We start from the raw sequence: 21,463 nt of genomic DNA, 5'->3' as shown, positions 1-21,463 counted from the left end.
GTCAGATGCATGATCAAGAATAGGCTAAGTAGGGCATTATTTATGGAACATTAGTTCAATCAACAGCTGATATTAATCTCTCTTCGTTGTCCGAAGTTGGAAAGATTTCATCATTCCAACATGTCATCAAGTACTTTGTTTCATGTTCCTAGTAAAATTAAATTGCCAATTAATTTTTAGAAAATTGAAATTTTTATCTTTTTTTTTTTACCGTGTATACATATATATCATTAATTTTAAAGTTTAAACAAAACAACTACAATAGTATAATATTTTTCTAAAATACCCTTATTGATATAACTCATACAGAAAGAGAGAATATCATCTCTCTTTTTTTCTTCACCCTTCCAGTAAAAAAGAAATCTATGTAGTATGGAAAAAAAAATTCTTCAACAAATAAAATATATGATTGAATAATAAAACTTATATGTTATGTGTTTTCTTTATGAATAATTGAAAATCAAATAATGTATGATTGATTCATGTGAAATTTAATTTTGTTGTGATTTTATGTTGTTAGATTATTTAATACTATTATTTTTATTGTTTAAAGTTGTTATAATATTATATTAATGATTATAAAATACAAAATTTTAAATTTGAAAAATTTTCAGACAAAGAAGGGGTTGGCGTCCCCAACCCCTTGGCGTTAATACGAACCCTTGGCGGCAATGCCAACACTTATTGACTTATGTTTTTTTAAAATTTAGTTCATTGTATAAAAGATTGAGTTCACGCCAACACCTATATAGTGAGTTCTATTGAATTTGAAGATTTTTTGATTCTCTTTCATATAATGGGGTTCACTGCATTTAAAAATTTTTTAATTTTCTTTCATAAAAATAATATTTCAACTTATATGACCTCATCATATAAAAAATACTCAAAAAATTTATAGCAGTAAAATAAAGGAGTTGGGGCGTCACCAACCCTTTTTAGTTTTACGAGGCCAACCCTTTTATTAATGACAGCCATTTTATTTTATAAAATGGCGGGCCCTTGCCAACCCTTTTTTAATTGAAGGGTTGGCCAACGCCAATCCTTTTTAATTTAATGTCAATGATTTTTTAAATTTTTCTATAACTTTTTTTTTTAATTAAACGTTAACTCTTCATTTCTTTCAATTAAATTCTATCAAATATCTTATTTTACTCATCATAATACAGTTTTAAGATTGTAAATAAAAAGAGAGAGGATCTCTTTGCACGAATCCTCATTTGAAAATTGAGGAAGAAGAGAGAATAAATTTTCAAAAAAAAAAAGAGAATCTCAATATAGATAATTTAAAGAGGGGTATTTTAGAAAAGTAAATTACTGTTGTGATATATTTGTTTAATTTTTAAAATGAGTGGTATATATGTATACACAAATTAAAATAACTGTAAAAATTTCAATTTCCCTTAATTTTTTATCCTGGAAGGAGAAAGCAATGAAGTAACTTAAAATTAGAGAGAACGGCAAAAAATTCTGTACTCCTTAAGAGAAAGCATGGTATTCTCCTTAGACTAAGATGGTCTTCTCTCTCTCTCTTTTTTTTTTTTTCTAATACAAAACATAATCTGCCCGATTTCAAGAGCCCTTGTTCGGCCCAGAGAAATTGTTAGTTGGGATATACCCGCCTTACACCGTACTTGAGGTGGGATCATACACCCAACAAAGCGTAGTTAGTTGCAGCAGTGTGTACGGGGCAGATGCTTACACCCCATCCCACTCATCTACCACCACAATCAAATATCTATCGACTAATCACTGTTTCAGGTATGAGTTTCTTTTTCTTCTCATGAGTCTCTGATGATTTTCTTACTCTTCGTTTATCCTTTTCCCTCTTGTTTTTTGTAACCAGATATCGTTGTCTTGTCCTAATGTCACGTGTCTGTTTTTCGTAGCAGTTGAGTCTGTGAATTGAACCGGCAAATTAACTTCTTTTATTATTAATTTTTCTTTTTCTGAAAGAAAATGAACCTATAAATGATTTCTGATTTCAACTCTGGCTTTTACATGCCATTAACTGAATTGTTCTTCTTCTCCAGGTCAGGGCTCAGTAACTCAGTCAATTCTACAAAACAGTGTTATTGTTACAAGGTATAATACTCCATATCCTGGTAGTACGTTTTAATGTTAAACGTCATGAAAGAATATAAAGGAGAAATTTGGAGTTCATTAGTATGCTGGAGACTTTACTCTATCTTATAATCACCTAATAAGTTTTCATTGGACAGAAAAAGAAAACTGCAAAGGAAACACAATTTTCAAATTAGAGTTTAAAATTGCTAAAACTAGAATATCTTGCCACATGATCACTGATGATTTTTATCAATCTTTGTTTAGTAGAGTATTGGCTCTTTTTTTCTTATTTTTGTGCGGATGGGTTATTTGAATAGTTGTAATTTTATATTTTTGTTCAGATGTACCAGTTAGTTAAAGAAAAGGAACCATCTGCTGGCAATGATGCAGGATCTCAGAAAGTTCATAATCATTTGGGTGTAACTAAGAGGAAGGTAAAAGTACACCTGTTGCTGTAGATTAGTTTTAACTGAATATTAATTACTTTTAGAAGTAATAAAAAAATGAATAACTTCAATGTTTTATGATATAATTAATCAAAGAAAACCATCGATCAATGGCTTAAATTCTTCCAATTTATTTTAATCTTTTGAGTTCCATATTATTTCATCAATTTTCCAATGTCTTTTTCTCTATAATCCTCATTTCTTGTAGTAGGTATGAACAACCTCATCTTTCTTTTGTCATTTATTTTTCTTGAATTTGATTGGATAAAATTATTTATTTCCAATGTCAAATGGTTTAAATTTTACGAAAGCATTTTCAAAATTGTTGTGCTAATTATGATTCTTTTGTACTTGTTCAAAATTCCTTTTTGCTGTCATCTCTACCCGTTCTAGAGGTCTGAACAACCTAACCTAATACTTAATCTTAATCAATTTTGGAATGTTGAGAGTTTCTTAGGGGTAATATTTCTTCATCTCTCATTCTTTTTAGATGTAAACAGACTACTCCTCGCTATGATTTGTAGGACTGTTTTTCAAAGTTTGGTTTATCACACAGGTTGAAAGTTGTGAGCTTGTGGATCTCAGATTTTTCATTTTCTGTGATTTATCACACAGGTTGAAAGTTGTGATACAGCTGAAACCACATGTCAAAGGTATTGCATGTCTCTTGTTCTAGATTTGTATGTCAACTTGCAGAAATTTAATGATTTCCTAAGTTGATTGCTGTGTAGAAGCTTCTTCATCTAGTAAACCAAATGTTCTGCTGTCCTTGTCTTCTTCTCAGCTTGAAGATTATAAATAATGATAAATCTGGGAGCACAAGGCAGAGAATCACTGTTCATGCTGTTACTCAGTCACATCCTTCTCCTGTACTTTCCCTTGTAGAGAGTGTACCTCAAGGTGCACACATTACACATATTAAAGTAGACAATTCGGATAAAAGGGCGCACAATGAGCCATCGTCATCTAAAGTCCTGCAAGATGTACATATAGTAAGAACTCAGGAACTTTACTTTTTACTCGACTTTTTTTAACATCACTGGTCTGGCATTTTAACTTGTTCTTCATGATGGTAGGTTTTATTCTAAACATTTTAACTTATCTACAATTTTACTTTTTTTATTTTCCAGCTCCATATGTTTCTTCCTAGAAAAGGAGCATCTGGAGTTCTGTATATTTTACTTCAAAAACTGATGGCTGATTAGCCAATATTATGTTTTTTTATCAGTCTGGACAGTTGATGGAAGATTTTCTTGAACTTGCAAAAGACAACACAGATAAGGATCTGGAAACCTGTGGGGTTCTCGGTGCTTTTCTTGTAAGAGACACACTTCCTCTTATGCAAATTTGAAATGAAGTTCATTATTTTATCTCATCAGTGTTGCATGCAGTATATTCTCAAAGAAAGCTTAAATATTGGCTCATTCATTCAATAAAAAAATTTATTTATAGAAGAAATGGATGCTTTTCTTGGCTAGGCTTAGGTAATAAGTCTGCTCGTGGTCTCTTTAATCATGATATTAATTTTGTAGATTTTACTTACAGTTTTAGAACGGTTGAAAATTTGACAAAGGCTTTCAAAAATAAAGGAATGTATAAGGATAATGAGTCAAGTAAGTAAACTAGTGTTAGCTGTTTCTCGTTGGATGCATTTTTGTTAACTAAAAGCTCAAATGATTTACTCCAACCCAAACATGAGAGGAAAAAAAAGTTTCAGATCAAGCCTTGAATCATGTCTGTGTAGAACTTTGTAATATGTAACATGGACCTGGATTGGCACTGATGTTATGCATACACTCTAATCTTCAGCTCAGCTTTCAACTCTGATTGATGTTATCATTGATGAGCCTTTACCTGAGTAAAATTTCCATGACCTGTATTGTATTAATCACTGATCTTAAGTACCTGATTTATAAATAATTCCAGTTTTCCTATGACCAGCATAACATCTAGGTGGCTTTGTTAAAATTATATACGGTGCCTACTCATTATCAGGGTTCTTAAATTTCTTGCCCTATGCAAATGAGTTTGTCCACCAAACAAAATAAGACTAGTTGTGGCCACGAGAGAGCAACTTCTATGTTTTTTGGCTTCCAATTACTCTAGTTCAATTAATTTGATGGTATGGATTATTTACATGAAACTACTACTTCATGTAACCAGGAAAACAGGACTTTCTATGTGACCACTCTGATAATACCAAAACAGGATTCAACTTCCAGTTCTGTGAGTACTTCAGAGCTTTTTCCTTATTTATATTGAGAAAATTTCACTGTCAGTGCTTTTAGATGACCTTAATCTCTATTCTGCTGGCTGCTAATTTAACTATGCTAAATGGCAGTGTCAAGCTGTTAATGAGGAGGAAGTTTTTGCCATACAAAATGAACGGTCTCTTTTTCCTGTGGGATGGATTCATGTATGCCTCTCTTTCTATATTTTTTTCCCCCATTTTTACATCTGATCCTTCCCATTTTGAACTTTACTGTCTTCTTTCAAATGCAAGATTCAGAAAACTGCCTCAACAGAGATGAACTCTTCTGTCTTTTTCATTTCTGTTTTTCAGACACATCCTTCTCAAAGTTGTTTTATGTCATCAATAGATCTGCACACTCAGTACTCATATCAGGTAACCAACCTCATCACAAATGATCCTTATCATTGATTAAGGAATTTCATATTGCTCATTTATCTCATCTTTTCCCTTTTTGAGTATCTCATCTTGTGAAAGGTTCCCATATATCAACATATAGAATATCAATTTGTAGGACAAAAAACTATTAATCCTCTATTTTCTGAATGCAAGTAACATTTAAAATGCAGATGATCTAGTAGTTATGACATGACACCAGTAATTTTCTAAATGACTTCTCTACTTATATTGAGTGTATGATCATTTGTTAATTTCACAGCAAGGTAACTGTTTTATGAACATTACTTCCTGAAGTGACTTTTTTCATTTCCTCTAATTTTAACTTTGTGGGAAATGACCGTGGTGTTGGAAGCAGCGCCTTGGAATAGACCTCTTCCTATTTATTGGAAGATGATAGCATAATCGGTAACTTTTAATGTTTAGTCTAAATTGTGGGTGGACATGGAAAGTGTGTGGGAGATTTATTAATATATACATCTGGGAATTCCAGAGTCACCTTGGTTGTTTACATATCAGTTAATTTGTCAATTAGTCAACTCATTTTTTGTTTTAATACTGAATCTTTATTTAGAAAATTTATCAGTACTTTGCATTTTGTCTGAAATAATAAACTACTGCCAGTGCAAGGTAAATTGAAACAGTAAACTTAAGACGTACACAATTTTAAGGTCTTGCAATGGACTAATTATAAAGATTCAGTTTCAGAATAGCTTTTCCTTTTAAGCTAATGAGCTAAATTTACATTTTTTTTCCTGTGATAATATATTTTTCCCTTTTGGTCCTTTCAGGCAATGGTACCTGAGGCTTTTGCTATTGTTGTGGCTCCAACTGATTCCTCAAGGTGCGCAACTGTTACACTGTAGTTCAGTAGCTATCAACTGTATCATTCATCTTTTATCTGCTTAAATCCCTAATGAGGCCATAGCTATGGATTGAAGGTCAAGCATGTTAGTTTTGTTGTTTCTGTTTTCACCGCTCTGAAGTGTCATATTTGAAATCCCCTTCAGTTTTGCTTTCTCAAAATATTATGTTCCAGTGATCACCCATTCATGCGATACCAAATTCAAGATTCTATTGACTGCTCAAATGCATTCAAATCTTTTTTCCTAGTACATGGTTTCTAATTTTCCTTTTACTAAAACTTTAATCTGCATTTCCCTCAGAAGCTCCGGAATATTTCGGCTTACTGATCCTTGTGGTATGAGTGTACTGAAAAACTGCCAAGAGGATGGATTTCATCCTCACAAAGAACCAGCTGATGGGAGCCCCATTTATGAGAACTGCTCAAATGTCTACACAAATTCAAATCTGAGGTTTGAGATCTTTGACTTGCGCTGATTCATTAACATGTCAACAAATGCAGGTGTGCTTGTAATATATACCATAGAAGATTAATCAATACAAGTGAACAGGGATTTGCCATAAGTTACTTCTGACCAAAGTTTGGTGGGGTATTGGTAATATCTTAATGGTGATGTATATAACTTGAAAACGAATAACTATGACGACACTCTGTGTTATGCCTAGTTTGCTTTGTAACTTCACCTGAAAACAGAGTCACTGGGGCTCGGTGTACTATATTTCTGATACACAAGTCTTGAGAGGAATAATGCTCTCTAGAAGTATTTGGGGAGAATGTAAATACAGGTGATCATCATGATAATAAAGAGGCTTCACATCTGTTGTTCAAGAATCAAGTTATTATGCCTGATTGCATTATAATTACCTTATCATGAGAGCATTCGAGTACTTGATGGTTAAAGTTGGGTCTTGTGCTTGTGCATGTAAGACCGCCAAATCATTGAGAGGTAACATAAACACCCACAGCTAATATGTAAACGGAGATTGAATATTATTTAGCTGACTGGAATCGACGTTGGATACATCTCTGCAGAATTTATGAAAGTTGACGAAAAGCAGAAAGATTTTACAATCCTAATGAAGAACATATTTCCATCCCAAGCAAACCAGAAAATTAACAATGGAAATGAAGGTGGAAACTGTAATATATGTTAATTGTGAGTTTAGTGACAAAAATACAAGAACCAGTTTATATTTTGACCAAGTTCAAGAATCTGATAGCCAGCTCTCTCTTGACAGACAAAAGCCTCCCTTAGAAAATTCTTAGCTGTAATCTTCCTCTTGTTAATTCACTCTTTTTATTCTCTTTTCCTTCTTAACTCTTAATTAATTTTTTTTACTCATTTGCTTGAGCTGTCTCATAAACTGCTGCTCCATATAGCCGGTGGTGGCCCATTTCCACAAACTCCGCAAGAAGTGTTTTTTAGAAGGGCCAAATTACAAATTCCCGTGTATTAACTTTAAAAAATTAAAATACTTACTCATATATTAAAATTTACTATTATAGTTAGAGGTAAAAATATTATGTAGCAAAACTACTTAAAAAAAACTAAAAATCTATCATATTCTCTTTATGTTTAAAAATCTCATAATTTTTTCTAACCCAAGATTTAAAAAGTGATTGAATCCCTCTTATAGTTTTCTTTTCCCTTCTCCGACAACCACCTTGATCTTGACCAACAACCAATCTTCATTGTATCATCCTCTCCCACCAGAGATTAGAAGAAAACATGCATTTTTGTTTTAGCCAAAGATTGGCATGCTTCAATTGAAGAAAAGGAGTTTAGAAAAACCGATCATCAAAAAAGGAAAAAGAAACCCTTAGGAGGGGATTCGATCATTTTTAAACTTTAGTTAAAAAAAAATTATTAATTTTTAAACTTATAAGAGAATTGTGATAAATTTTTAAATTTTTTATTTTAATTAAATAATATTTTTATTCTTAATTTTAATAAATTTTTAAAATTAACAAATGAAAATTTATCTCTTCATAAACCTGAGTGGGAAATAGTCCTTTAGCCTTTTAGAAGAGGTAACTAGGGCTGGATTTGAGCCGAGTCAACTCGAGCTCGAGCTCGGCTTGGCTCGGTTCGAGCCCGAAACGAGCCGGGCTCTGCTCGGCTCGATCGAGCTCGAGTTGGCTCGGGTTAGCTCGGTTGATTTTTTTTAAAATTTTTTATATAAAACGACGTCGTTTTGATTTATATATATATATATATATAAAACGATATCGTTTTGATATAAAAAATGAGCCGAACCGAACCGTAAACGAGCCGAGCCAAACTTGAGTCGAGCCGAGGTCAGCTTGAACCGAACTCGAACCGGCCATAAAAAAACCGAGCCGAGTCTGAACTGGTTGCGAGTCAAACTCAGCTCAACTCGAATCTAACCCTAGAGGTAACTCTTCTCTTTTATCTATTTGTTGCATTTGACAACTCCTTATTTGTTTTCGAAAAGGAGGAAGAAGAAACGAAGTTTCATCTTTCATGATTTGACTTGACATTCTTAAGTTTACACTGAAGCCGCCGCGCTTCATGCTTTTCATACGTCCATGGAACCAGCTTTCCCAAAAGCGCTTGCCGACACCTGACCTCAGCACCTTGGCTGCTATAAATGTCTCAGCAAAGCTCGAACAAAGTTTGAATACATTTCTTAAAATTGGTGGAAGAAAAATTAGACTTTTAGGCTTTTAACTTTCATGGAAATTGAGGGATTTCTTTATTTTTTATTTTATGTCTAACACGTCATACATCCACTTTCACCAAAAACCCCAAAATTCATACAATTAATTTGAGTAATTGCATAAAAATAAATAAATAAATAAATACATTTAAGTGCAAAATCTCCAGCTGACCCGTAAAAAGTACCGATCTATCTTATATATATATTAACAAATTTCCGTGTAAAAATCAAATAATAATAATAATAATATCCCCCAAAAAACAAAATTCCAAAATGCTTAATATGGATGAACGTTCTTGCTCAAGCCATTAACGGTGGTGAAAAAGCCAACCAGATCTTGTCGATACGGCGAAGACGATTTCCGTCTATCACCTTCTCTTTTCAAGTAATGCTTCTCGTACATTGACGACAACGGTTCCGCCTTCACCTTCTTCACTTTTTCATTTTTATTCGTTCCACTTGTTTTCTGATCCTTGGTTGTGCTCACTGAAGATTTCTCTTTCTCACCCTTTTCACTTGAATACTTACCGCTATCCAAAAAGACAAACGCGTCTTTACCATCACTGCTACTTCGAACAACGAGATCTCGGAACCTCCAAAGTTTAGAGAATCCTGTGGAGTTGCTCTTCTTGCAAGAATCCGGTGAAGCTTCCTTCACCGTTTTACTAGACCTCCATTCACAGAACGGACCGGCCGGTTCGGCCTCCGGATCAGACTGCTCTTCCACGAAAAGTTTCTTTAACGGAGGTCGTCGAGACGTGGATGAGCTGGTTTTTACTTCACCGTCATCATTAACGTAATCATAGAGCAGACTTTGATCAAATATCGGAAACATCGTCCGGATCTGGCCGTTAGAGAAAGCTTCATCCGCTGAAATTGGAGAATCAGGATTCACACAAACGAAAGAAAACTCCTCTTCATCTTCATCTGGTTCAGGGTGTTCTTCTCTCTGTTCAGTAGGGTTCATTTTTAACTTTTCGGCGAAATCTTCTGCAAACTGATCGGAAAGATTGGTGTTTTCTTGAGTGGAAAGGCGAACTTGCATCTTGCTTTGGTTTGGGAGAGAGAAAAGACTCATAAGAATCTGAAGTTTTAATCAGCCCTTTTCAATTTAACCGCCATTTATAGGCTCCGAGTCAAATTGGAGCTTTGAAAGCTGCGGTACTTGAAGAACAAGGAACACCAACAGGGACGCGTCAATCCTTGCTCATGAAATCCCCTATAAGCTGTACACGTGTGCGTGTTAGTTTTCATTTCTAGAAGGTCTCTTATCTTAATCTTAACGTCTAGAGAGTTGACGGTCCTTGTTTATTGATAGAATAATCGGGAATTGAGAGGGAGAGAGACATCATGGCTGATGTAATAATGGCTGTTTTGGGGTACAAGCAAGTCAATAAATTAAAATGTTGGCGAAGCTAATTTATTAAATTTTATATATATATATATATATATATGGTAAGAACGACATGATACAAACATTAGTTTTCCAATAACTGAAAGGCCAGATGACAATTTCTCACCCCTTGGTCGGTGCAAACTAAATTTTTTATCGGTTAAATATAAAAAATGTAAATAATTTTTTGTTGATTAAATTTTATTTTTATTATAAAAGATAAAATATTATTTAAAGATTTTATTTAAAAAATATTTTTATATTAATTTTAAAAATTAATAATTTTTTTTTAATTTTAAGATTTTAAATTTAAAAATTGACTTCTTCTTTCAAGTTTATAGTTTGTACACCCTCTATTTTATTATACTAAAACTACCCCCAACCTTTTAAAACATTTGGTTTTACCCCCACTTCACCTTCAAATTGTTGTTGACAGCTTTCTCCCTTTGTTTCTAACATCTCTATTATTGAGTATAAGTCATCAGTGTCCATCTCTCTATCATATCTCTGTAATTTAAAGTAAAAATTGATAAAAATCAAGTGAAATCTTTCGCTCAATTTTGCTTCAAATGGCAAAGATATAGTAAAAAGATGAACATCGATGGCTCATATTCGGTGGTAGAGGAAGAAGGTTGTTAACGACGATATGAAAATTTAAGATGAAGTGGGATGAAATTTAAATTTTTTATAAAGCTAAGGGCAGTTGCCAATGAAAAGAAATATGAAAGTTGGGCAAATCTTAGACTTGGAAGGGAAGGGGTGGAGAGAATCAATTTTTAAATTTAGAAAATTTGAGATCAAGAAAAAAATTATTAATTTTTAAAATTAAGATTAAATAAATTTTAAATAATAATTGTATTTTTAATAATAAAAAAATTTAATAAATTAATAAGTATTTAAATTTTTAATAATTAATGAGAAGTTTACATCAAATCCTCCGTGGTAAATAGTCAATTGGCTTAACTGAAAAACAGTACAATTATATGGCTCCAGTAGAATCAAATAAATAAATGAGATTGAATCATGTTGATGGGGTACTGCGTTGGAAGGTGGGCCACCAAAATTAATATGACTGGCAATAGTTCGTTGGCAAAGTCCTAATAAAATGTTGATAATAAAATACTTTAGGTTTATCTTACATAGTTTAGTTCACTTATAAAGTCATTACTTTTAAGAGCTTTATTCATTGATTCACCTACAAAAGTGAATAAACCTTTCACTTCAAAATAGCAATAGAAATCTCACCAGATGAAACATTTTCTTGATATCAATCAAAATCTCATCAGATAAAATATTTTCTTGATATCAATTGAAATCATATTTAAATTAGAAATATCTGAATTCTATTATTTAAATATAATTTATCCTTATTATCCTATAAATACAAAAAACTAGCAAAAAAAGAAAAAATAGAAGATATATTGTTTCAAATTCTTATTCAAAGTTACATCATTAGGGGGATTTCAATCATCATGTCAAATTACGTTAAAAAGTTTTAATCTCTTTTTATTATTTTTACATTTAATTTATCTTATACCCAATAGATATTAATTTTTTAGTTATCGATTGATTTTGTAGGTATGATAATCAGGTTATCGATTATTTTTTTTATTGACTTTTTAATAAGTGGTTATTTTATTTTATTTAATAAACGTGCTAATAGGATTATATTAGATTGTTATCTTGTTGAAACTTAATAAAAAAGAGTGGTAAACGCCCAGCTTCAAATGGATGGAGGTGGAGGTGGTGATATGTTACTCGGGAGGGAAGACTTTGAAGAGAAAATAATTTAAGTAGGAAGAAGAAGAAAAACGTGGGCAATCGTTTTGGTAAGCCATTAACAAGGAAATGATTGATCCGGTCTTTATTGTGTTTTGAGTGCAAAAGAAGAGCCAATGCCTAACTAAAATAATTGGAGTCCAGTCAAGCAAAGGCTAATCTAGAATGACGACGGGACTGAGTCACGTGTGATGCAATTGCAATGCAAGAGTTGACGTCGAATCAGAGTTTAATGTGAAAGACCGTTGGTGGATCCCACGTTCTTTCTAATTTGGTATGGAAATAAATATGGGTAGGTAGGCACCTAACGAAATCTGAAACTTCTTTTTTTTTTTTTTTCGATTTTAATTTAAATAAAAAATAAATTCCAAATTAATTTAAATATATTATTTAAATTTATAATTTATTAATAAAATAATATTATTTTATAATTATTTAATATAATTTAAATTAAATTATAAATTAAATTCAAACTAAATTAAATTATCTATTTAGTTTGTGAGTAGAATTAAACTAATTTCTTTTTAATTCAAATTTGTTTTGATATTAAAACAAACAAAATCTTTTAATTCAAATTTAATTTAAACTTAAATTAAATTTATTTGAATTAAGTTAAATCAATTTGATTTGGATCTAATACTATAAATAAAGATAAAAATAAAATAATATCATATATACATAATTTTTAATATATAATTAAATATATAAAAATGTGTTAAGATGATATTTTATTATTAATTAGATATTAACTAATCTAATAATAATGAAAATTAATTGTGTGTTTGAAAGGGAGTTTTGTCGTTTTGTCTTTGGTAGGTGGCTGAAATTCATCCCAGACCTTCCTCAATCTTTGACGGTCAAAACTAACATATGGTTTATTACCAAATCACTAAACCAATGGAATTGCAACAAACTCAGTTCCTCGGCCAATTGCTTTATTTTCTTTTCTTGGAAAATCATCTAAATTTTTCACAACGAAAAGTAAAACAAGAAACTTTCAAGTCAGATCGAAGCAAAATAACTGGAAACTTACCATGATTATTATTATTATTATTATTTTAAAGAAAAAGGCTGACTTCATTCAAAGTAAGCCCTTTCCAAACATTATCCCCACAATAACCATTAGATTAGAGACATAGCCGATAATTCATTTTCAGATAGATTAATACATTTTTTAAATATGCTTGAAAAATTATTATCACCCCTTTTTTAATATGACAAAATTGCAGTAATGGAAAAAGAATACATTAACACTATAGTATTAACTTCCATTCCATACGAGAGCTTATAAAAAAGAGTTTATTTGGCTAAAATTTATGAAAAATAGGTACATATAATTTTATTGTATGAAAAAATTGTTTGTTGTTGGGTTAATAGTGATGCACGGGGCACAGTTTGATTGGGCTCTCAAGCCCAACCAGGCTTTTGGGCCATTAAAGACGCTGTGTCAGTAGTCATGCTATGGTACTGATAAATTTCATTTCATCCAAAAACCAAACCATAACATGAGATGTGTGATTGTTGCAGGTGTGGCACTAACAGTAGGTGAAAACATGAGAATGTTGGTGGACTGAGGCGACGGTAGTGAGCGACATTGATGGTGCGTGACGTAGTTGGGAGCGGCGCACAATGGTGCGATGGTTGAGAGAAAAAGATGCAGAAGTTGAAAGGCAAATACGACGTGAAATGAAAGTCGAAAGTTGGGAAGTGAGAGGGGGAGAGATGGTTGGGGCCGGTGGTGGTGACTGTTTTGGAATTTGCCGCCGGTTGTCATGGCTACTGGACTGGGTCAATCACATATTTCTTGATTATTTTCATACACCTCCCTCAAAATATGGTATTGTATTTAGAGTTGGATTTAAGCTCGAACTCATCTTTAATAGTTTGAGAGGAGTTAAACTCATGTTCAGATTAAGTTTGATTTCGAATTGAATTTTAACTTAATTTGATACTAAAATAATATTATTTTGATATATATTAACTAAAATAAAATTATTTTAGTCGATTCGTATTAAATTGATAAGCTCACAAATTTGATAAATGAAAATTTTTAAAGCTCAAATTCGAGCTTGAAAACATTAAACTTTCAAACTACTCATTTCAAACTTATTCAAATCAAACTTGAATAAATTTGATTTGAAATTTGAAATGCTAATTCAGTGTGGTGGGAGACTGGTTGCTTATTGTGAATCAATGATCCACGTGGGTTATCAAAAATATATCCTAGTTATAAAATTGTTTATATGAATGGTTTTTTGAAGAAGAGGAGAATAATGTCAAAGGAGGGAAAATAAAATGAAGTGTTAATAGAGAAAAAGAAGAGATAGTTTACTTAGAGCCCAGTTTGATGTGGCGGGTAATGGGCTTTTTATTAACCCGAAATTGATCCACGTAACCCGGAAGTCAAGGAGGGAGAGGTAGTTAATTAACGGAAGCAGGTGATGCTACCTCAAATTGCAGGGTGGTTGTTTATTGTTGTCTATTTCTACGGTCTCTCTCCCTCCACCCAAAATTTCTCCGATTTGTCAACATCCAGGTTCCATTCTCTCATTCAACTCATTCCAGATTTATTTACTGTTTGTTTCTACGGCCATTTTGAAGAAACACAGAGACATTTTCTCTACCAGGAGGAACAACAGCTTGAAAAACAAAAGATAGAAGTTACAGAGAAGAAGAAGAATAATGTCAAACTCGGCGGAAGCGCCGGGTAAGGGAGATAACTCGCCGCCGGCATATTCAAAAGCACCTCCGCCGGGTAATAATAGGAATAATAATACTAGTAGTTCTAGCAATAGCAACAACAATAATAATAACGGTAACAACAATTCTCCGCCATCTCCTCAAAAAGAGAGCAATCAGTCACGATCTCCTAACAAGTCTTCATCTTCACCACAAAATTCTCCTCCTCGTCAGGAAAAAAATTCACCATCAAATGCGGCCCCATCGAATGGAAACGCTGAACCGGGAGGGACCAAATGGAGTCCGCCATCAGCACAAACTTCCCGTCCCTCTCCATCTTCATCAACTACTCCTGGAATCACTCAGCCGCTCACTGATTCATCACCAACTGCGCATAGTCATCCAACATCATCCGGCTCTCCTAACACCAAAACGACGCCAGCATCACCCTCAGACGGGCATTCTTCTTCCAGTTCCGAGACATCCAGCTCTTCATCAACAAGTTCAGTTGGTCATAGCACCATTGTTGATGCAACAGTAGCTGGTGCGTTTATGGTCGCATTTATTGCCATATTTTTTGTGGCGAGGCGGAAGAAAAGGAGACAAGACATTTATGCCGGCCATTACATGCCCCCTCCCAGTAACTTTCCTCAGAAACCAGGTAAAATATCTGCTTGTTTTGCATGTTTTCATTGCAGTATGATATGGTTTAATCGATTTTCTTCCTTTCAATATTTCTCATATAGACGGATATTACTATCCTCAGCCATACATGACGCCACATTCTGGACCAATGGATCCCTACTATGGCAATAAAACCCATCCATCTCCAATGGGAAGCTACGAAGGTCAAATAGGAACTGGTTACCCTGCAGGGGGATTGGACTCTGGTGTTTTCAGCGGATCGAAGAGCTTTTTCACCTATGAAGAAGTGATGGAAATAACAGATGGATTTGCTTGTCAAAATGTTATCGGCGAGGGAGGTTTTGGATGTGTTTATAAAGGAAAACTGCCAGATGGGAAAGAGGTGGCCGTCAAACAGCTCAAGGCAGGTAGTGGACAGGGGGAGAGAGAATTCAGGGCTGAAGTTGAGATTATCAGTCGTGTTCATCATCGACATTTGGTGTCTTTGGTGGGATATTCCATTGCTGATCGTAATAGATTGCTTATCTATGAGTTTGTTCCGAATAATACTTTAGAGCATCATTTGCTTGGTAACACAGTCTTTTCAACTTATCAAATTTGACGTTCTCATATAACTGGCTAAGTTAGATGTTGATTTGTGTTATCAGCTCAAACTGTGTTGGATTGGAGCAAAAGACTCAAGATTGCTATAGGGGCTGCAAAGGGTTTGGCATATTTACATGAAGATTGTATGTCTCTAAGTTTCCTTTGATTCTCTGTTTTCTATTTCATAGCAAATGTCTAACTATACCTGCCATGTTAATCATTCTTCCAGACTCACGAAATCATTTCCCACTCCATAAATCATATAGTAATGAAACTAGTATCTTTCTTTCTATGCTTGGATCTGTTAATCCGTTTGGTGGTGGGTCAATCGATGAAGACAGTTCAATTGTGCGCATAACTGTTACCTTTAATTTAATTCCCTAAATTTAGCTACAATGACATGACTAAGGTTTATTTTTAAAGCTTCGAGTTAACATAACTTCAAAATCTAAACTAGCAAAATATGTTCAATTGATTTGTAGGTCATCCGAAAATCATTCATAGGGACATTAAGTCAGCGAACATTCTGTTGGATAATGAGTTTGAAGCAAAGGTTAGTACTTAATCGTTTCTTTGTCAAATTATTTTCACTTTCTATGCTTCTAATGATGCTTCTTTTTAGGTTCTTCCTGTATAAAAAATTCTATGTTATAATGCGAGAATTGCTTCAAATATATAGGTTGCAGACTTTGGACTTGCTAAACTAAACGACACTACTCAGACCCATGTCTCAACTAGAGTGATGGGGACATTTGGGTAGGTTTAAATTGTAGATTATACATATTCTGTTTATTTGATGTCCTCTTCCCTCTGTTTTAGGGCACTTGGAGCTTTTTGCAACTGCTAATAACTAGTGCCAGCAATGGCAATAATTAATGGTAATTATAATTTTATCTGGGTTTCAGGTATTTAGCACCAGAGTATGCAGCAAGTGGAAAATTGACTGATAGATCAGATGTATTCTCATTTGGAGTCGTGCTCCTAGAACTTATAACTGGGCGTAGGCCAGTTGATCCGACTCAGCCTCTGGGGGAGGAGAGTTTAGTTGAATGGGTACGAATTATTTGGTTCTTTCATCATCTCTCTTGATTATTTTTGGTTTTCCGCAGGACTTTTATTTATTTAGCATGTAGAATGATGGTTATATTTTAGTTATGTTTATTTATGAAATTGTATTGTGATGATTTTGGCAGGCTCGTCCTGTACTTGCTCAGGCCCTTGAAACCGGTGATATTAGTGAATTAGTTGATCCAAGGCTTGAAAAACATTATGTGGAGGCTGAAGTGTTCAGAATGATCCGGACAGCTGCAGCCTGTGTCCGTCATTCTTCTCAAAAGAGGCCTCGCATGGTTCAGGTGAGTCTTATCTTTGTCTCCGCTATTTTTATTATGTTATGCTGAAGACATTCTTGTTTTGTCGATTCTCTTGTAGGTTGTGAGAGCATTGGACAGTGAAGGAGAAATGTCTGATCTAAGCAACGGGGCGAAATTTGGTCAAAGCACTATTTATGATTCTGGTCAATACAATCAAGACATGATGATGTTCAGGAAACTGGCACTTGGAGACAGTTCTGAATTCAGTGGAGATTACTCTTCCGGGGAAATGTCAGGAATAGCAAATTCAGGCATGAACAATACTGGAGAGTTTAAAAATAGTGGACCTCAGGGGCAATATGGTGGCCGGCTTTAATTCCAAGGGATTTCCTGATGTGTCACCAGATAAATTCCACTTCTAACTTCACTAATTTTCTGGTACATATACTGGGAAAGGCCGTATCAATTTGAGCTGCCTTTGACTGACTTGATTCGAATTAATCTACTTTCATGTGAAATAGTGTTGCATTCTTTAGTTCCTTAAAAGAATTTAGCACAGTATCTAGAATCTTGTAAAGTATGAGTCTAAATCTGGTTTTTTGGGTGATTAAATCTATAGGCGTTAGACAGGTCTTTCAGTTTGAACGACTTCTTGGGAAACTTCGGACTGTGATGTGAAGTTTGATTTGGCAACAACATGAGACTATTCATATTACTCCATTTATTTATCTTTTTCTTTAGGCCATTTCCTTCAAGCATACAGCAGTGGAAAATCTTTGCCCACACAACTCTTTTATCAGCCTGGCATATTCAAGGGTTTGCATTCTCAAATTATGGTAAAAAACAAGAAGGGAAATCTCAATATTACTCTCATTAATATTGGAATTGGTTAAGTGTCCCATCCCTAAAAAGCCAAAGAAGAGTATGAAATTGTTATTTCAGGTCAGATTGAGAATGCCCTGAACTTCTGAATAAATGAAAGGATAATAACAAACGTTGCATACCAGACCCAGATAATGAAATAATGCTCCTCAAGAAACCTACAAGAGGAATTAAAATCTACCAAAGTTCATCGACCCATTGTTTCAACAAATAAAATTTAAGTTGTGTTACATCAAAGTTGTGGGAGTGTTAAATATTTTAACTCGTATTTTAAAACGTATATTCTAGATATCTAATTGGTGTTCTAATATCAAAACTAAGTGTTTTGATGAGATGAATGAACATTTCACCTAAAACATTAGTTTTACATAAATTAAGTAATGATTAGATGAATAATTTTATTTCTGGTTTGAACGATTATAATATAGGGTCTCAAAATAAACAATTTCATTGAATGAAATAACTATTCCATCTTAAATGAACGTTCCATCAAATGAAATGGTTATTCTGTCGTGGATATAAATATTTACTGTTTACAAATTTTAGTTTTTACGAGAGAGACTTAAGTGAGTGGTTAGAGTTTTATAGTTTCACATTTAATAGTCAAAAGCGTTATCAATGTTCAACATTCATCTCGTAATTAAATTTTAATATAGTAAATTTCTCTATTCTTTAACTATAATTTTTTTTTTTTTGGATTTTCATGTAAATTTCTTTGTGTTCTCTCTCTTATTTTATTTGTGGTTTGTTTACTTGTTTTCTGAGTTTTCACATAAAAATTGGTATCATAACATATGTTTTAATGATGTCTATTTCAACTATGGTTAACAAAATCGGATTGGACCCTCCGACTCATTCGGCCGGACCGTGAACCAGTTTATAAAACGGATATTATAATTAAAAAACTATTTTAAATTTATATTCGGATTGAACCGTGACTATTGACGGTTTATCACTGGTTCACAATTTATTACAGTTCAAACAGATCCGGTTCATAAAATAATTATTAATTAAAGTGAAAAAAAAATTAAAAGACATTAAAACATAAAACACATTTGATTTCTTTTTCTAGAATTGTAGTTGCATCACGTCGTCGTTGTTGCTGCTGTGGCCTAAAGTAACCGAACCCAGACGAGTTGCTAATGACTAAAAGCTTCAACTTCGATGAGGTTTGACTGTTCTCTCTCACCACACACGAAGGCAAGTCGACGACAGAGGATAGCTTCTTCTTCAAGTTCAATTGTTTCTTTGATAGACGGCTGTTTCAAGTTCGGCTATTCTTCTCCAATCGACAACAGACGTCTGTTGTTTCTTTTTCTGTTCTTCAAGGCGAGTTGACGTTTGGTATATCTGAATTTGTTTTTTAACTTTTTACTTTTCAATGCTCATTCCATTACCCAATGTAATTTCATTCGCAGTTCATGAACATCCTGTATTATTAATTTATTATATTTATAATTTTTATTATATTATTATCTAATAAATTTATTATAATTTATTAATGGCCAAAGACTATTTCCCACGCAAGTTTAATTTTATGCATCTTGTTATATCATGTGAGTAATTTGTATTGTTTGCTCCAGTTTTAAGCATATTCTAGTTTAAGTATAATTTATTTGTGTTGTAACGATTATAATTAATTTATAATAGTATTTTACCGTGTGTTTTGCAGGGTTTAAATAAAAAATGTATAGATTTAAATTGGTGTATAAAAAATATATAATCGGACTAAATTTTTTTTACTCTTATACAAAACCGAAAATTCAGTTGAACTGGTTGGTCAAAACGGTCTATCCGATTCAACCAAAATCAAACTTTAAAACGGTTTATGATCCGATTCGATTTTTAAAACCTTGATTTCAACATCATCAATTAAGGTTGAAATTAAGAAGTTTGATGTTACAACTAATTTTGTAATTTGGTAAGTACCATGAAGTTGTATGTGTTTGTTTTATAGACTTAAGGAAGGTACCAACAAAGTTTGATGACAATATAGACCAAGGTACTAAGAAGGTGTTGCACGAAAAAGCAAAACAACCTGAGAATATGGACGAGATGATGGATGGATGGATGAACAAGCACTTTTTGTTAAACCAATTGGCTTTTCATACCAATGTAGCGGAAAAGACTGTTGCATATCCTTGGAGAGAAATTTGCACAGTGAAATTTTAATAACCCTCTTAAGCCTGATGAAACTTCAATAACCCCCATAATGTATAGTAAAATTACATTTAACCCCGGTTAAACATTGGCTTATTTGATTTATTTAATTAACGATGAGATTAGCCAATTAAGAATATAGTATATCAACCTAATAATTACAAGCACAATCAATCAACTAATGAATAACGAAATTTAAAGTTAAAAGTCATCTCAATTTCTTAATGTGATGATCTTTGTTACTTGATTTCGGATTTTATGTGAAAAATATTACCGACGAAGCTATATATTTGATAAGTTATGGTTTATTTATGATTTTATTGGAATGATAGATAAAAGCAATAATTAATTTAATTTTGTTATTTGATTAAATGGGTAAAAATGATTATTGGTTATCCATATATATATATATTTTGCGCAAGAGAGAAAATAGTTTTGCCTGGTTACGCAGCCAAAAACCTGGCAGAGGAGGATTGGAAATACGCATTAATCAATTCATAATTAATAAATAATTGCATAATACAAAGATAAATAGTTATACAATAACTACGTTTGATCTGAGGAGTTTAAATGAACTTGACACCATCGCAGTTACCCAAGCTAGCTCCTCATGACTCCATTATACGCCTCCAAGCTTGGGTTCAAACTTGATGTCTCCATTTCCAAACTGTTTGAAACCTCTGGTTTGTCCATTCCCAGCAGGTTTCGAAGCTGCAATATTTTTATCGAACCCAAACTCTATGTCTCTTTCCCTTTCTCTGGGACGAAAGCCGTGGCTTTGCTGCTTATGGAACTGTATGTTCCCCACTTGGCCTTCTTGTGGGTGAGAGTTGTGGCTTTGTTTGTGGGGTTTATGTTTGGGATGGCGTCGGTTGCAGAGACGCCCAAGACAACAAGCTACAGCTGATATAACAACAATAACAGCCAGAATGATGAACACCGTCCCAAACGATCCATCCGACGAGGGAGATGCAGGGGAATTGGGCGGCGGTCTTGTGACTGCGTTTGGGTAAACGACGCCGCCAACTGCAGGTTGTTGGGGTTGAGAGGACATTGACATGTTTTAGATTGTTTGAGAGAGTGGGGATGGTGGCGGTTGAAGCAGGGTTTTACTAAGAGTGTTGTTCTTTGAGTGCAGAGAAAGAGATGGTTTGGGAAAAACTCATGAAACAAGTAAGAGTTGCCTCCAAGGAGAAGTTATGTATAATGGGTTTAAGTTTTAACTGTGCTTAATTTTCCTTTTTGGTTCAATTCAAAAATTGAAAGAAGTTTCTTTATTAAAGAGACAATTAAAGATTATTCCTTGGGTGATTTTCTGAGGCAG

General features: G+C 33.4%; 4 protein-coding genes across 7 annotated transcripts; 2 read left to right on the top strand and 2 right to left on the bottom strand.

The window, feature by feature from the left end:
* The first annotated feature begins 1,499 nt into the window (after positions 1–1,499).
* LOC123213022 (AMSH-like ubiquitin thioesterase 2) lies at positions 1,500–6,853 on the top strand. 4 transcript variants are annotated; one of them, XM_044632339.1, is made up of 11 exons: positions 1,500–1,758; positions 2,031–2,082; positions 2,406–2,498; positions 3,126–3,163; positions 3,295–3,502; positions 3,739–3,828; positions 4,674–4,736; positions 4,852–4,926; positions 5,014–5,136; positions 5,949–6,001; positions 6,324–6,853. In XM_044632339.1, the coding sequence occupies exons 3-11, from the start codon at positions 2,406–2,408 to the stop codon at positions 6,496–6,498; spliced, it is 918 nt and encodes a 305-aa protein (XP_044488274.1). In that variant the 5' UTR covers positions 1,500–1,758; positions 2,031–2,082; the 3' UTR covers positions 6,499–6,853. The 4 variants fall into 4 exon arrangements, with proteins under 4 accessions (XP_044488274.1, XP_044488276.1, XP_044488277.1 ...); XM_044632341.1 differs by having other exon boundaries at positions 1,501–1,758; positions 5,020–5,136; XM_044632342.1 differs by having other exon boundaries at positions 1,502–1,758; positions 5,074–5,136.
* Positions 6,854–8,871: 2,018 nt separating this feature from the next.
* LOC123212983 lies at positions 8,872–9,881 on the bottom strand. Its single transcript, XM_044632266.1, has one exon. The coding sequence runs from the start codon at positions 9,779–9,781 to the stop codon at positions 8,981–8,983; it is 801 nt and encodes a 266-aa protein (XP_044488201.1). The 5' UTR covers positions 9,782–9,881; the 3' UTR covers positions 8,872–8,980.
* A 4,676-nt stretch (positions 9,882–14,557) lies between these two features.
* Positions 14,558–17,473, top strand: LOC123214345 (proline-rich receptor-like protein kinase PERK12). The gene is made up of 8 exons (XM_044634092.1): positions 14,558–15,215; positions 15,301–15,768; positions 15,847–15,927; positions 16,267–16,337; positions 16,464–16,540; positions 16,690–16,837; positions 16,978–17,139; positions 17,216–17,473. The coding sequence occupies exons 1-8, from the start codon at positions 14,558–14,560 to the stop codon at positions 17,471–17,473; spliced, it is 1,923 nt and encodes a 640-aa protein (XP_044490027.1).
* Positions 17,474–20,758: 3,285 nt separating this feature from the next.
* On the bottom strand, positions 20,759–21,199 carry LOC123214344. Its single transcript, XM_044634091.1, has one exon. The coding sequence runs from the start codon at positions 21,197–21,199 to the stop codon at positions 20,759–20,761; it is 441 nt and encodes a 146-aa protein (XP_044490026.1).
* Positions 21,200–21,463: the final 264 nt, after the last annotated feature.

This window comes from Mangifera indica, chromosome 4 (genome assembly GCF_011075055.1).
Source record: "Mangifera indica cultivar Alphonso chromosome 4, CATAS_Mindica_2.1, whole genome shotgun sequence".
In the NCBI taxonomy this organism is placed as follows: Eukaryota; Viridiplantae; Streptophyta; class Magnoliopsida; order Sapindales; family Anacardiaceae; genus Mangifera; species Mangifera indica.
The sequence above is the reverse complement of the archived record's forward strand: the minus strand, read 5'-3'. Positions and strand labels throughout refer to the sequence as shown.